The sequence below is a fragment of the Lepeophtheirus salmonis genome, chromosome 2, assembly GCF_016086655.4.
Source record: "Lepeophtheirus salmonis chromosome 2, UVic_Lsal_1.4, whole genome shotgun sequence".
In the NCBI taxonomy this organism is placed as follows: domain Eukaryota; kingdom Metazoa; phylum Arthropoda; class Copepoda; order Siphonostomatoida; family Caligidae; genus Lepeophtheirus; species Lepeophtheirus salmonis.
Genome location: NC_052132.2, coordinates 29,265,856 through 29,281,878, shown reverse-complemented (window position 1 = coordinate 29,281,878; position 16,023 = coordinate 29,265,856). Strand labels below are relative to the sequence as shown.

Sequence of the window (16,023 nt, the reverse complement as noted above, 5' to 3'; positions counted from 1 at the left end):
GATCCTGAAAAGTGCAATGAGAGTGTTTCTTCTAGGTATACTACTGATTAGTTGCATATACTATGAAACTACATTACTCCTTAATTTCCCAGACCCTCAAAAAAATATCCTAATTCAATTTTTTTTATCTGTTGAGAGTTGTAACATTTGACAGGCCTGATTCAAAATGCAATTTGTGTTCTATAACCTTTGAATATGTTCAAACGATAACAAAAATATGTAGGTACGTTGTGTGGAAATTTGGTGTGTGCTATTTACAAAAAATTGTCTCAGTCTCCCATTATGCCTGTACTTTTAATTATAAGCGTAGTTAAATCATAAGAAAATACATATATTTTTAAAGAAAGATGTAAAAGAGAAAGGCGGATGATGTTCATTATGTATTCTAAAAGTGTTTTCTTCTAAGAATTTTTATTTTTCATTCTTTAATAAGCCAATTTTCTAAGAATAATAATAAAAAAGAGAAAATAAATACACGAAATGAACATCATCGATCATTCCTCGCGTTTCTTCATCTTGTAACAAGAGCAGAGTATAATAAGAGATTTACTTCGATGAGATTCTCTTTGAATCAATAATTACAATCATTACCAATTCTTATACAGTTATTGTGACTTGACGGAGATACATAAATGTTTCTTATAAGTTGGAGACAGCTTTTGAGTAAGAACAAAGTCATTAATCATTAGGAATATAAACCCATGCTTATTTTCATTTTAAATATAGGCTTATACTTAATGTGGGATCATCCAATTTTGAGAAAATCTAATTTAAATATAAAAAAACCATTTTTTCTAAGGGTTTTATTTAAATTTAAATTGGTTTATCATTTCTTTCAAAACCAATTGAATGGATTTTTAAGTGTGTGTAATGTGGCATGAGTGTTGTTTACTTGTATTATTTTGTAAATAAAACAACAGAAAGTGGCGCCACCATATGCCAAATAAATAAAACTACCTGATAATACTATTTAGTATAAAATATAAGCCTATGTTACTCACACAGACGGTGTAAATAAAAGATCAATTACTCACACTTCATTTTATTCTTTTTGGCTTAAGAAACAAGGTAAAACTCACAAACGTATTCTTTTTTTTTTCCACCTTTGAAAGGTATTTTTTCAACTTTATAAAAAGGATAAAAATACCCAAAACAAAAGTTTTTGAGAAACTAGATTTGATAGGAAAATAAATACAGATTTGTAATAATTGCATCTAGTTCTAGTTTAAAAATTGAATTTGAAGGATAAATTTAGGCTAAAAATATTTTTTAAGTCTTAAACAAATTTCAGAAATAGCTGCACTGCCCACGTTTGGATTTTCAATGTTGTAGAAATTTGGTTTATATTTTAAATATTAATCATTGCTCTAATAATCAGCAGCTAAGGCCGATTAATAGGTGAGTAGAAATGTTCTAAAATCGGCTGCTTTAATCAACTAATTGATGTATTGGTCGAGCCCTATTTGGACTAGGAGGTACAGTACTTACTTCCAAGATCTCTGTTCAAGTGAGCGTCTTTCTTATAAATGGATCCATTTCCCCTCTCTAAGCCTGATTCATTCCGTCCCTGCTCTGCAGCAGTCTTCCATGAACTCGGCACTGGAATTTTGGTGTTTGCCCAATCATGGAACTTTGAATTATAACCCATTCCCACACAGTATAATACATAGAGAACAAGGAATATGAAGGACTCTAGCCAACTCACACTCTCATTTGCAATGGTACACATGAGTACAAGGATACTGATGAGATAGCAGAAACAATCACGAGAGACAGAGTACCAATTGAGATAAAAGACCTTCTCTGATGCAAGTGCACAAACGGCTATAACTAGAGTGATGTTGAACACAGCGGATCCAATAACTCCACTAATACCGATGTCATCCTTTGCCACAAATACACCGATGACTGCTGTTGCTAACTCGGGTGCTGATGATCCTGCTGCCATAAAAGTTGCCCCAGCTACGTCAGGTGGTAGATTCAACACTAAAAGAACCCAAATATACAGATGAAGCCTTAATCATTTTTTATTTAATATTTGGACTTACCCTGTGAGATCTTATCAAGGGAAGGGACAAAGAAGTCATCGCACACGATGGATAATCCAATGAACATATAGAGGGCAATCAGTATATGAAAAATAATACCCCCATGAATTCGACCTGAATAACCAATGGCAGGTGGTGGAAACTGCTCGATTGCCGGTTGAATACATATTTCTGTTTTCGTATTGCCATTACTATCCGTGACTTCAATAAGTCCTTCTCCTTCCTCTTCCAACATTTCTGTTAGATTTCCAGATCCCTTTTCCTCTTCCAATAGCTCTCGCCCTATAAATAGTCATGAAAACATTCAATTAGTAAAAACAGATGGAAAAAACTTTAAAAATTCTCACTTTTCCACGAAGGACTTCCTGTATCACTTGAAGGGCCAAAGAATTGAAACATTCCAATCCAAAATAGGATTGTACCGCCAAGGATCATAGCATGAAGAAATGAGTTCCTTTTTCGTCTACCATGAATATACATTTTGCGATTGTATCTGCAAAAATAAAGCCAATATTCAATTAATTAGTCATCATACTCATAAATATGTACATTGAACATGACATTCGGAGTCAAAGATTTACAAAAAAACAACAAAAAAAACCCCCACATTTGTAAGACTCTTTATATCTTATATATATGAGTTAAAGGTTATCTCAAAGTGATCTTGGATATATAACACGCCTATAACTTTTTGAATCTCGCAACCTTTATTTCAAAAAGAAACAAAAATCTTTACAAATTCGATTTTAGAGAAGAGGGGAATAGGTATTTTTAAGATCAGACGTTATAAAACAAAGTTGGATTCATGGTACGGCTTTTGGATCATATTGTGGCACGTTGTGGCATATTGAAAAATTTTCTTCATTATCTTTTTATATAATAGAGTTTGAGGAATGGATACTTTTTGGAAGAGAGAAAAATTCTCTTTTCTGCTGTTTTTATCAATGGACTTTTTCTGGTTCAAAGGAGCTGACTTCAAGGAATCTTTGAGTTCAAAATATTTGTTACATGAATTTTAAAGTACAATGTGTTGTATGTATATAAAAATGTACATAAAATGGAAGTCACATATTGATAAATATGTATAATACATAATGGATTAATGTTTTTTTTTCTGAAAGTAAAAAATAACAAATGAGTACATATGACGTAGATCATCTACCAATCCATTATATCAAAATGCTAATGGATTTTAATTTACATATATAAATATATAATTTAATATTTAAATATATCATGATTTGTTTTTGATTTGTGATTTCATATGAATCACGTTTTTCGTAATGTAGTAGTACAATTGCTTCATATGTGTCCCCCTATTGTTCTATTATGCATATCAAAAAAAATACATAAACAATAGCGGCAAGTCATCAATCAGAAATAGATTTTTACACATCAACGATCCATTAAAGAATGAACAAAAAAAGGACTATAGGACCAACTGTTTTTCCTTTTCTAATATCAAAAATTAATATTTTTCTATGGATTTCTGTATTTACTACCTGTAGGCTTGACATTACTAAATATTTTATGATTCAATTTTTTAATTTTATTTACTATTTTCTTACTTAATAATAATAAAATTAAGATATACTACATTTAAAGATTCTAGCATTAAAATAAGAATTTAATAGGGATTTGAAATGAGAATATGTTTTGAGCAGGGCTGTGGAGTCGGTTCCCTTTTTGGTGGATACAAAGTCAGAAGTCGGATGAATTTAAACTGACTCCAACTCCTTCTACAAAAGTTATTATAATTTATGTAAATAAAAGTTATTTATACTCTAAGCTTTAGATTGAGTTGTCGTAAAGTTTTTTCCTATATGTTTATATATATTATTTTAATTTCGTACCTCAATTTGATGATTGTCTTAATGATGAAAAATATCTCTGAACGATAATAGTATTACTATAATCTCTGGATATTTCTGTAACTGTAAATTATAAATCAGTTTTGGATTTTACCACCAAAGATATATTATATTATTTGCTTCATTTTATTTGTAGAAATTTTTACCCTCGAATTGTTCCCCTGTGTAGTGAAAAAGATATAAGTATTTTTAAAAAAGGGCGGGAAATACAAAACTACTTTTTTTCAATTTAATATAAAGTATTCTTTGAATAATCAAAAGAATACTCTGTACATGGAAAATAAAATACTAGAAACATGTAACAGAAGATTCATGCCCGCCCGCTAAAAATGGTTTAGAAGAACAGAAAATGACTACATTGAACAAATAGTATAAGGCCATTTGTTATATTTCTATGAAAAAACCAAAACACCCATCTATTAGATTCAAATAGTCAAATACCTATACCTAAAAGAGAAACCCGTAGTAGGCTTAATTTTGGAATTTAACAGTTTCATAAAATCTTTGTATTTTTATATATATTTGTTTGACTATTTAAATCTAGGAAATAATTTTTTCTCATAAAAATATAATACATGGTCACCAAATAGCTTTAAAGAATTTGTATTCTTTTTTAAATAATCGTTTTATCTTTTTTTCATTTACTGCCCAATTTCAGAATATTAATTCCCTCCCAAATTTTTTGAATGAAAGTTTAATTACATTTAAAAAGTAAAATAGAAGCCAATTTATAGCTATGACTTCTTTTAAAAACAAATATATTCTTTCTATTTTTCTCGACCTTGTTCTTTTTTTAAATGTAAAGGGTTCTTTCCTTTAATCCTTTTTTCAAAATTTAAATTTAAAAGCCAATTTTTATAGAAAATGAACTGCGGGGCTCTTCAGACATAATCCATTTAATCTGAACGGTGGATCTATGTCTCCCCATAAACCGGTACTAACTGAGGTGTAGGGTCATAATGACGACCTTGTGGCAATGTTCTGGAGATATGTTCGTGCATTGTTTGACAAAAATCAATTGCATTAATTCATTTTACTAGGTAACCAACGGGGTTAGCTAGTATTACAGGGTGTGTAAGCTATCTATGCTGCTCCTTTGGTGCACTCCCTTGATCAAATGTGAGCATTTAGGCAGCTGTTTTTGTTGTTAGATTGCTTGTTCAAACTTGGACAGTTAAAAAACAAATCAAATCAATGAACGAATTCGTTATTTCAAATATTTGGAAAAGACAAGGAACCTTCCTTGAAGTCCTCGCCAGGAGCAACAACACTATAATTACTTAAACTCTGGGATCCCATGTGACAGACCTAGATTTACATGGTTGCCAATGGGAGGCTTTACACGTGGCAGCAGTACTCATATCCCTGTTACACCTCGATTAAAGGTCTAAAAAGGCACCAAGACAATTTTGACGTTTTCATCTTGCCGGAATTTGGACCTCCAAACTTAACAGATCTAAATCCGATGGATTTTTTTTGTGTTGGGATCGATCTAACGACAAACCAACCAAACTCTCTGCAACACATGAAGACAAACTTATCAGTTGGATCAAAAAGAATTACAGAATTTGACAAGGTACCAAGTGGCAAAAGCCTGCTTGCACCTTTGTCCTTGTATTTAGACTGTAATTGAGACTGGAGGTGATTTTATTGAATAACAAAAAAAATCATGAAACTTTCATAATTTGGTTTTATTCTCTTAAAAATAAAAACTGGTTCGAGAGAAAATTGCATTTAAAAAAATCCTTTTCGCAGCATAGAAAGCTTGTGCAATGTGCGTTTTGTATATGTATGTAATCGTATTTACTGTCAACTCCTTGGACTTATATTCTACGAATATATTGCTCACTATCCATCACGGATTGATGAAAAGTGTAGAGGAAAGTCATAACATAATTTATTGTAATCCATATTCCTCAAATATTTCTAAATTTGTGATCATCATTAAGAAGAGAGTGAGCCATTTAAGAATACACTTGAAATTGATCTATTATTTTAAGAAAGGGATTCCTTGTGATAAGCAAAATAGATGTCAATAAAAGAGAGAGAAATGACGTCAATTAAAGTTAAAGATAAATAGGGGCTTAGAAATATATTTAGATTTTTTTTTTTTTTTTTTTTGGTAGAATACTTTTTTTTGCTCAATTAATTGGAAAAAGTTTGATTTTAACTCACCAAAATTTAATGCAACAAACCTATATGTAATTATGTACGTGATGAGCTAGGTTACAACAGTTTAAAAACAAAACAAACCTGAATTTAGGAAATACAGTGAATGTCTTTCTTTGAAACCTCCATAATCAACACACGATTATGTACGACTAAACCGGACAATCACATTACTGTTCAAAGATTGTTTTTGGTTTAGACTAACACCTTTACAACACCTTATTGTAGTATCCGATGTGTGCAATAATGAATAGGACATACTGAGTTAAAAAAAGGCGGGAAATTCAAAATTAATTTTTTCCCAAACTAATATATATTTTTTAGTTCGCTCATGCCATATATTCATGATATAATACGATTGTAATGAATGTATTTGTCTCTCCTATTACATTCTAGTGAACTTATATCAATATTTGTAGAAAGGGGGATCTAAATTGGTATTTGTTGCTTCTCTCAAGGGATTTAGATGAGAAGAAGGAGGGCGAGGGGAATTTTCTTTTTGCACATTTATCTTCATACTTCTTCATATTCTTTCAGTCTTCTTCTTCTAACAATACATCTATTCTCTCTAAATAACAAAGAGCTATCATCATTTATAAACAAGATTTTCTTGAGAAAAAAAAAATAGAGTAAAATACCAACAATAAACCTAAAACTATTCGCTTCTTCTGCTAATGACTTTCAAATACCATTTCTTTATTTCTTTTTTGAATGATCATTTACCATATGAAGTCCAAAAATAGAGCTTTACCTAAATATAATAAGGAACTTTCACTATATATAATTTTTTATAGCTTGTGTATAAAGGCAATATTGAACAAAAATTTAGAATAAGACGGATTCTCAATTTATTTTTTATATCAACATCTCTAAACTAAAGTTTGTCTGTCAAGGCATCAACAACTCACAAAATTTAGTGACACAAATTGTTTTAATCTAGGCCATTGTTTCGGGGAGAGGGGGGAAGGCATTTCCTTTGACTATTAAAGTCAGGAAAACAAAAATGGAATGTGAATCGGTTAGTTTGGATTATTTATTAGATGACTTAAAAAAAAATAGGAAAAAAATGTGGAAGCCCTAATGAAAATACTGTCATTGAATAAAATATTGACATAGCCTCGATAAGGGATTGACAGCCACAGTTTATCACGAAAAAGAAAATACTGAAAGCTGCAAATACTTTTTGATATCTAAAATGAAGCTAACACCGTATATATTGTTCAATTATTATTTTTAAATATAATTTGAAGATTTATCTTTAAAAACTAATACAAAATGTCAAGTTAAAGAACTCTTTCAAATAAAATAAAACGATGCACAGAAAATTCTAATTTTATATGTACAAAAAAATGTTGTCAGCTCTCGTCCTAGTCATCCTCTGGCGTTTTGAGACGTGCATCAGAGACTTGACTTGAAAAAAAAAACCTCACTTAATTGAAATGTTTCTGTTTACTGAACCCTGTCCCAGAGCTGCAGAATCAGAAAGAAATGATCCACATGTGACCCCGGAGCCGCAGGTTACCAATCCCTGGTCTAGATAAGCCCCAAAAAAAGAAGCCCATATTCTTTCGAAGAAAACTGACATTCATATATTAAGAAAGGTCTTTCATTATTATTGGGAAAAATGAAAAGATTCATATTATATAAAAAGAGTCATCCCCTATGAGTGAAAAAGTTGTTCGTCGAAAACAATGGCATATCCGTTGGAAAATTTAGAAAAAAACATTGAACACCCTCTAAAATACCCAAGACCGTCCCAGATTTTAAAAGATGAATTTAAGTTCGAATGACTTGAATAATTCAGCTTAGTGTTTTTTTTGGTTAATTATAACGTAGGAGAAATTCTTGAACCTATCTAATCTATATTAAATGTCTAATGCGAGTGTTTGTCTAGGAATATCATTTTGCCAAATGAATGGATTTTTGTGAACTTTTTTCATGTTGGTTATTAAGGTTCAAGAGATGGTTTGGGTATTATTTTTTGGCCTTGAAGGACATGGTGGCATTAAAATAGCATTTTCCTAAACAAACCAACTTTTTGACTAAGAAACCACTACTTCATATTAAACAAAAATAAAGATTTTAAAATTCTAAGAATGATTTTTGTTGCATCTCGGTATGTATCTTTGCGCACATTTTTTTTACAAGGGGGTAATATTCTTTAGAGATGAAAAAGAAAAAGAAGAGAAAATAAGAAAAAGGATTTTTTAGGGGTGTATCAATCCATCGGAATTGGCAAGAATTATCCTTTTGTTAAGTATTGGTTTTCGGAATATTCTTAGAAAAGGACAAGGATACTAAATTATAAATTCTGACAATTTAGACTGCTTATGTATTAGTCGACTGGATGTTAAGGATTTAATACAAAAAAAAAACCAAAAAACCTCAAAAATCTCCTCAAATCCTTGTTTAGTTACTGACTACAATTTTTAATTGAAAGGTAAAACAGTGGAGTTTTACTAATATTATTTATATATATATTATGTAGATAGATGCAAACACATAAATTTGATGAAGGGTGTACACTTAATATTAATTCATTAAATGAAGACATTAATTAATAAGCAAACAAACACATTATTACATTTGTGGGTCAATACTCTACTCAAGTATGTACGGACTCTCAAAAAAGGGTAAAGAGAGAAGATATTAGAAAGCAAGTACTAATTAGGGTCATTCTAATTTTCTAATGCAGAAAAAAGAGGAATAAATATATAAAATAGATTAATTTGTGCTGAAATAATTTATCATAAGAATAATATATGTTTCTCATTTTTGCAATTACCTTTTTTCATTAATTAGGAAGTAAAGTACTCTTGATATTGTACATACTCCTATCTGCATTGCTTGATTTGCAATTCCTTTATTATTTTAAGAATTACATACATTGGTTATAAATACCTAGATAGTTTTTCATCTTCATCTTTCAATGAACACTCTGTTTCTTTCTTTGAAGTTCATACGTAAGTACATTCCAGGGGTGTTAAAGCACCCCAAAACCCCAAGGTACATTTTAGCAATACCAAAAATTTATTTTCTCTTAGTAGTTGTACATATGGCTACTATCAGCATCCATGTCACAATTGACTACTGTTTATCAAGTGAATGTTATAGCTGTCATTTCATCATTACAGCTTATATGTGGAGAAAATAACGTTAAACTAGCTTTGTAAATCGAATATATTTTTTAGGAGGCCTGATTTTTGGAATTGGTAATCGGAAGAATTAATTTTCTTTTCCTCAGCTGTTGTCGTTGTTGTTTAACTCTTGAGTAGTGATGATTTTATTTTCCTACTAAATTTTATTATATTCAAAACCTGATTGAACATTCCTGTGCGCTCATAGAAGATGGAGAATGATCCTGTGAATTTGTTGCATAGTTATAATTGTAAGTCCTTGTTGGACTCAAAGACGAATTGAGGATCGACATTGGAGTAATTATCGTCAATTTTCTTATTTATTTCCATCTTCCCTCCTCCATCACAGTTGCTTGCAGCTGATACAATGTAACGTAATGGCGGCTAAACTGCAACCCCCCGAAAACACTCTTCATATTGTCAGAGTTATCATGTTGATTTGAGGTTTTCTTTTTTTTTTAATATGGCCAAAATTCACACGATTCTCATCACTTTTACAATATGTACGGAAAATCTGTTTTCCCTTAGTAGTTTTTACATACTCGTACGCTGCTGTAAGCATCCGTCAACAAATTTAATACTTTTGACAATCAAATGTATAAATATGACTTCTTTATTTCAAGTTGTAGTTGGAAAAATGAATGTTAAACTTTGCAAAGTGTTGAGGATAGATGATTTCTAAATAAATAAATAATAATCTCTTTCATGGAGAAAATTCAGGGAATTTTACATCTTTGAATCTGTCCATTGAGATTTTAGGGGATTAACTGGAATTTAGTGTAACTTTTTGGAATTTTCAATGTTTAAGGCTATAAACATAAATATTATTTGTGAAAAATATATTAGTACAAAAAATAAACAAATTAAAATATAAAAAATTGACAAAAAATTGCGGTATTGAAAGTTTGTTCGACCGAGATTAAATATACATAGTTATTGGCTATTTTTTTTCATAGTCTACCCGTTAATCTCAGTCTCAAATACAAAGATAAATTTTTTTTGAGATCTTTTTATGTTGATATTAATGGCCTTGTAAAGGGAAATTCATAAATGAGTTATGAAATAGATTTTTATATATAGCATATAAATTCAAACTTTATAAAAAAGTGGTCCCATTAAGTGTTGGATGTAAAATATTAAAAGTTGATTTCATCTAGTGATACATATTTTACTATTGTCTATCTGGATTGGCATGTGTTCAAAATCACAAAGGAGGACAATAAGACATTTTATCCATGAATAGATGAGGCTGAGTTTGCCAGAAAGAGTAAAGAAGATTCTAAATTTACTTAAGGCCAACAAAAATTCGTGCAAAGTTTTGCTCTTTCCTACTGAAATTAGTTATATGTAGTAAGTGATTGTGCCACTTATAAAGAAAATATTTGGGAAATAAGATATTTAACAAAATGAACAACAAAAGAAATGATTCAACATCTACTGTTGCTAATACATTCATAAGTTTCAAAGCACACTTTATCTTCTCGTAACCAAGGAACATGAATACAAACACTTACTTCAACGCTACTATTTACTCTGATAATATAAACTATTCGCATGCCTAAGTAATGATCTAGACTTTAGAGATGTTCGGAATGGTTATTGTGTAGACCACGTTTGAAATGTGGGAAGGAAACATATAAATGAGTTAACTTTCAATTTTTCTAAATTAATAATAATTCATACTTATAATTTATACACATATAGGAAAAAACTTAATCTAAGCTCAATGTAAACCTTAGATTATAAATAATTTTTATTCACATAAACTATAATAATTTTTGTGGGCAGAATTGGAGTCCCACTCCACCAAAAAAAGGCAACGACTTCGACTCTGCAACCCTAATTATATGTCTTGAGTTTTTGTTTCTAAATCTTTGACTGGTCTGACATTGTTATAATTTTTATAAACACTGGGTTCATGTCTCTGTCGTTCCTAGAGAAAAAAAAATATACTTAATATATATGGACTTCCAAGATGGAGTAACTCTAATGCTTAATCTGTGCAACACCATCTGATCAATTAAAAGAACATTTAAAAAACAACTACAACAAAACTGTTTCCCTTCAGGAAACCTCTTAAATTAAATTATTTGAACTATAAAACTCTATTTATGGAATAAATTAAAAAAAAAAAAACTTATTCGAATATTCTTTCTTCGATTAATATCTTTAAATCCTTTTAAACTGCAAGTAGGTCGAAAAATCAAAATTTGACAAAACAATTATGGGTGGTTTTGGAAAATGTGTAGCTGTAATACCCTGTAAGACTATTCTATACCAAATAAAGAATGATTTAACGTATTTTGGAGGTTCCTTAATTCAGTTGTAGCTTTCTTTATACATATTTTGTGGATTTTTTAAATATTTTTTATAGTTTAGGGAAATTTTTTTCAATATGAAAAAAAAAAAAAAAATATGACGAAGACCTCTCCTGGATGTCAGGAAGTGGAAGGCATGATTTAAAGAGGCATACGAAGTTTTTGTTAAGTTCGGCGAATATATGAAGGATGATCACACTAGGTCGATGAATCCTCTCGCTAACGACTTCTATGTGGCTCCTAGGACCATCAGGAGGGGTATAAAGCAGAGGCTGAGATTATTTTCTTTCACAAGGACACTACACCACCTTCTGACCGAGGTCATGAAATCCAGGAGGCTCGAGAGGTGCAAAAAAATCCTCACATGGATCAAGGCAAATGGGTCAATTGTGAAAATTTACTCGGAAAAAAAAGATTTTCTCTGTTGATCAATTCCAAAACCGCCGGACCGACAGGTAGCTTGCAGAAACAAAAAAAGAGGTCCAAGGTGTTTAACACACCAAATATCCGAGCCAAATAATGGTTCTCGGCGTTCTGATGGAAGGAAGATACCTCTGATCTTTTTCAAGTATGGATAGAAAATTGACCAGGAGGCCTTCCATAAGGTGCCTAGGTACACCATCTTTCCATGGCTGAAGACAAACTACCAGGAATGTAACTACGCGTTGACCCAGGACGGTACCTCATCTCTCACGTCCACCAAGTGGCAAAAGTTATGTGCAGATAACATGGCTCGATTCTGCTCTATTTCTCATTTCTCACCAGATTTGAACCCACTAGAGTTTTCTCTTTGTAGAGGGAAACCAACAGCATCTCACACCCAAAAGTGGAATAGCTGAAGTTCTCCATAGTAGCACATGGGATAATTTGTCAGAAAATGATTTTATCAGTTCCTGCATGGGCATTTTTTTTTGCCTATTATTGCAAGTATAAAATTATTGATGTATTTCTAAATCCATCTATCGAGTCCACGTCTTGCTGCCCTAACCTCTACATGGACTTCAAAGAAGATTCCTATCTCAGATGGTGTAATTATAATACAATGATGTTTACTTATACTTAATCAGTGCAACTCCAACTGACCAATTAAAGAAACATTTAAAAAAAGAAGAACTTGTTATGTTTTTTTTTTTTTTAAATATGGACTCAAATATCGGCCAAATCAATTATGACCGAACCGAACAATAAGTTCGATCTCGGACCGAGTTTCAACACTAGTATATGTATTTGTGTTCTATTGGACAATAATTACATACATTTAAATGGTACTAAGTATAATTGTCTGCCTACATGAGATAATATTTCTGAAAAACAACAACAAAAAACAGACTGTTAATTGTTCTATGACATACTACAGACAAGACAAATGGAAAGGGAAGGTGGAAATACCTGTTAATATGAACTTTCATACATACATAATATATGATCCATGGGGATAGGGAGGAGTCATATGTAATATACAAGCCCTATTTTTGTGTCACTATATTTGCATATATATATTTTTTTCTCTTTTCATTTTTTTATTCGTAGAAAAATAAATGAGATCATACAAACGGTGCTAGATGATTTCATTCCTAGTAAATTCATTCCCGGACATTTGATTCCCACTTTGAAAAGGGATATTCAGTGACTTCATACGATTTATGTTTCTAAACTAGGAGAGTTTCTAGGGAGTACTGGGCAGTCGGCAGTCTGCACTGGAGATGAATGATGACTACTCATGAATGAAAGACGGATACTAATGATATATGGTGTTTATAGATTAGAAATGACGTCATGATAAATCTTAATAATGAGTAGGAATGGAATCCCGATCATTATCCCGAATAATTTTTCTTATTTTCTCTTCTTTTTCTTTTTCATCTCTAAAGAATATTACCCCCTTGTAGAAAAAATGTGCGCAAAGATACATACCAAGATGCAACAAAAATCATTCTTAGAATTTTAAAATCTTTATTTTTGTTTAATATGAAGTAGTGGTTTCTTAGTCAAAATACTTATCTATCGACGTAAGCCAGTCTCCTTTTATTAAGTAAGGTAATAAGGTGTTCATTGAAGATAAATTGTTTATTTCATTGTCTTTTTCACATTCAAACCTTTGTAAACGGGCAGGATTTCCGACCAGACACGCACAAACATATCTCCTCTCACCGTCATGGATATTACAATAATATCCCACTTAACTATCAACCACTAACGCACACAGTACAATTAGCCCATCACTTTAATCACCCACCTTCCATAAGAAAACTTTATTAACACCGAAAAAAAACTGTCAAATTTAAGTATATATTTTAAGAAGTAATAATAATTTTTATGCTTCTGTTTTACCCATTTCATTCTCAATCGTCATTTGTATCATTATCACTAATATTGCGTAGATTGGTTTGTCCAGAGCTCTTGACTTTCGATTTTTGTTTTTCAAATTAATTTTTTTTTGCTGTTTACAAATCCTATAGTTAGCCCATTAATAATTAGTGAGATTTTTGGGATTGATTCCTATTTCGTACTTCCTTTTTGTATATTAATAATGATATTTTCATAGATGAAAATAATACTATCCGGCAGTATGTTAGGAAAAAAAGAAAACACCCAAATAAACATGGTCACCCAGAGGATTCATTAAATTACCTCCAAACAGCTTTGGGAGGAGAAAAATAAACGCAAACTCCACTCCGTATCTAGCAATCAAATAGGTAGGAATTACTCCGATGTGGATCCTAAAATATATCCGGAGTCCAACAAGGGTTTACACTGCACAGCATATTCTCAGAGATAGTGTTCGTCTGTCATGCACTAATGATTGTTTTATACTTATTGTTCTCTCTTTAACAATAAAATAATAATTTAAAAAAACAAAAACAAAATTGCAACCACAAAAATGTACAAACTCTTTTCATATCTTACTGTTTGTTTGGGGTATAGAAAAAAAAAATTGGAACTCGGAAAGTAAAAGATTATTGTTATAGTAACGTTTCATTATACGTATTAGACATAATTTATAATCGTTTGTCTATAATTAAATGAAGTTTATATTTTGAAATAATAAAATGCAGGATTGTATCTATTAAAAGACTTTATTCAGAAACTACTTAAAATAAAGAAAGAAGTTGATCAATTATTATTTTCTACAAAGAAATAATGATAAATTCGTTTGTAAATTTTCACTTAATTTCGTTTATATTATTACTTAAAATAGTGACTCTATTAAGCTGGTAGCATCACTACGTCATACGAATATTGATCCTCTGATGAGGTAACAAAAGAACAAGCATAAATCTTGTATTTTATAGAAAAATGTAATGCAATTTTTGATCTAAACCTCCATTTCTACGAATGCTGCTAACAAAAGCTCTCAAACATTCGAAGAGAAAAATAAATTATTGTATAAAATGCCCCCCATTTCCGACACCTTTGTGTAAGTGCATGTAATTGTGTTTTAACCACTTTTTTGTTTTATATCCAGTTTCTTTTCGATTTTTTTTTTAAATAATGGCACTAATTTCGGCACCGGAATCAGTAGCAAAATATTAGTATACTAGTCTATAGATTATTCCATTAAGAAGATTAAATATTCTTTAATAACATATATAATACTATTTAATATAAAATAGACACTAATTTATTTTGTAAAAATAACTATGTTACTAGTTTATGCGAGACAAAATCATTACTATCGTAGAGAAGAGCATTGAGACAAAGGGTACTAATCCCTTGTGCAAGAAAAAATGTTTTATAGGTATAAAAATCCAAGTAAATAGATTAAGAGATGTTACCAGTGAAAATATTTTGTCTTGTCACAATTTTTTTCGTTACTTCTTGCCTCTTCATCCTCATCAAAAAAATCTTTTTATACGTATACAATTTCATTTGTCTCGTTTGATGACATTAACACACCTAAGAAATATTTGACATTTATAGCAAATTATCTTGAATCGAATAAATCATTTATATTTATGCACTAAATGTCTTAATTCTAAAAGACTTGATGTAAAAAGCAATAAGGAGTATTTAGACAGTGAATCAAGTACACTTAGAATGATATTAACTATTAAAAGAACGAATTAAATAGATACATAAGTGGCTACTTGGAATAAAACATTTTTCCTTATATACCATCTTGAAAATATGTAACATGAATGGTTTTTGTTGGCAGGATTTATTGGACTCAATAGTCAAGTTTTCATACTTTATGTCAGGGAATAACTTTTAAACTATTTATTGCTCTCTTGTTGTAAGGCTAATAAATTATTGATAGAAATATTAGTCTTTATCTATCAGTTACCTACAATTTAGGCTCAATATTCTATTGGGTATTAATAGCTACAATTTTGTAGAGGGTGCCTTTTTGAAAAGGTCCCATTTTAACTATACATTATGTCAACTTTAATGAGGGGAAATGACAACGCCTGAGAATTAAAACAAGAAAGACATATGCTATAGAAATGTTTTTCAAAACGAGCACCCATAACTTGTCATA

General features: G+C 30.7%; 1 protein-coding gene across 3 annotated transcripts in view; it reads right to left on the bottom strand.

Moving 5' to 3' along the window:
• Positions 1-16,023, bottom strand: part of LOC121113711 (probable sodium/potassium/calcium exchanger CG1090) — a 57,782-nt gene that overhangs the window by 6,555 nt on the left and 35,204 nt on the right. For 2 of the 3 annotated variants that reach the window (XM_040707560.2, XM_040707561.2), the window contains exons 2-4: positions 2,396-2,541; positions 2,049-2,330; positions 1,489-1,986 (exon numbers count right to left, since the gene is read on the bottom strand). In XM_040707560.2, coding sequence (XP_040563494.1) covers positions 1,489-1,986; positions 2,049-2,330; positions 2,396-2,528 — 913 coding nt within the window. In that variant the 5' untranslated portion in view covers positions 2,529-2,541. Of the gene's footprint in view, positions 1-1,488; positions 1,987-2,048; positions 2,331-2,395; positions 2,542-3,901; positions 3,942-16,023 lie in introns of those variants that run through there. The other variant, XM_040707562.2, reaches the window with a different exon arrangement.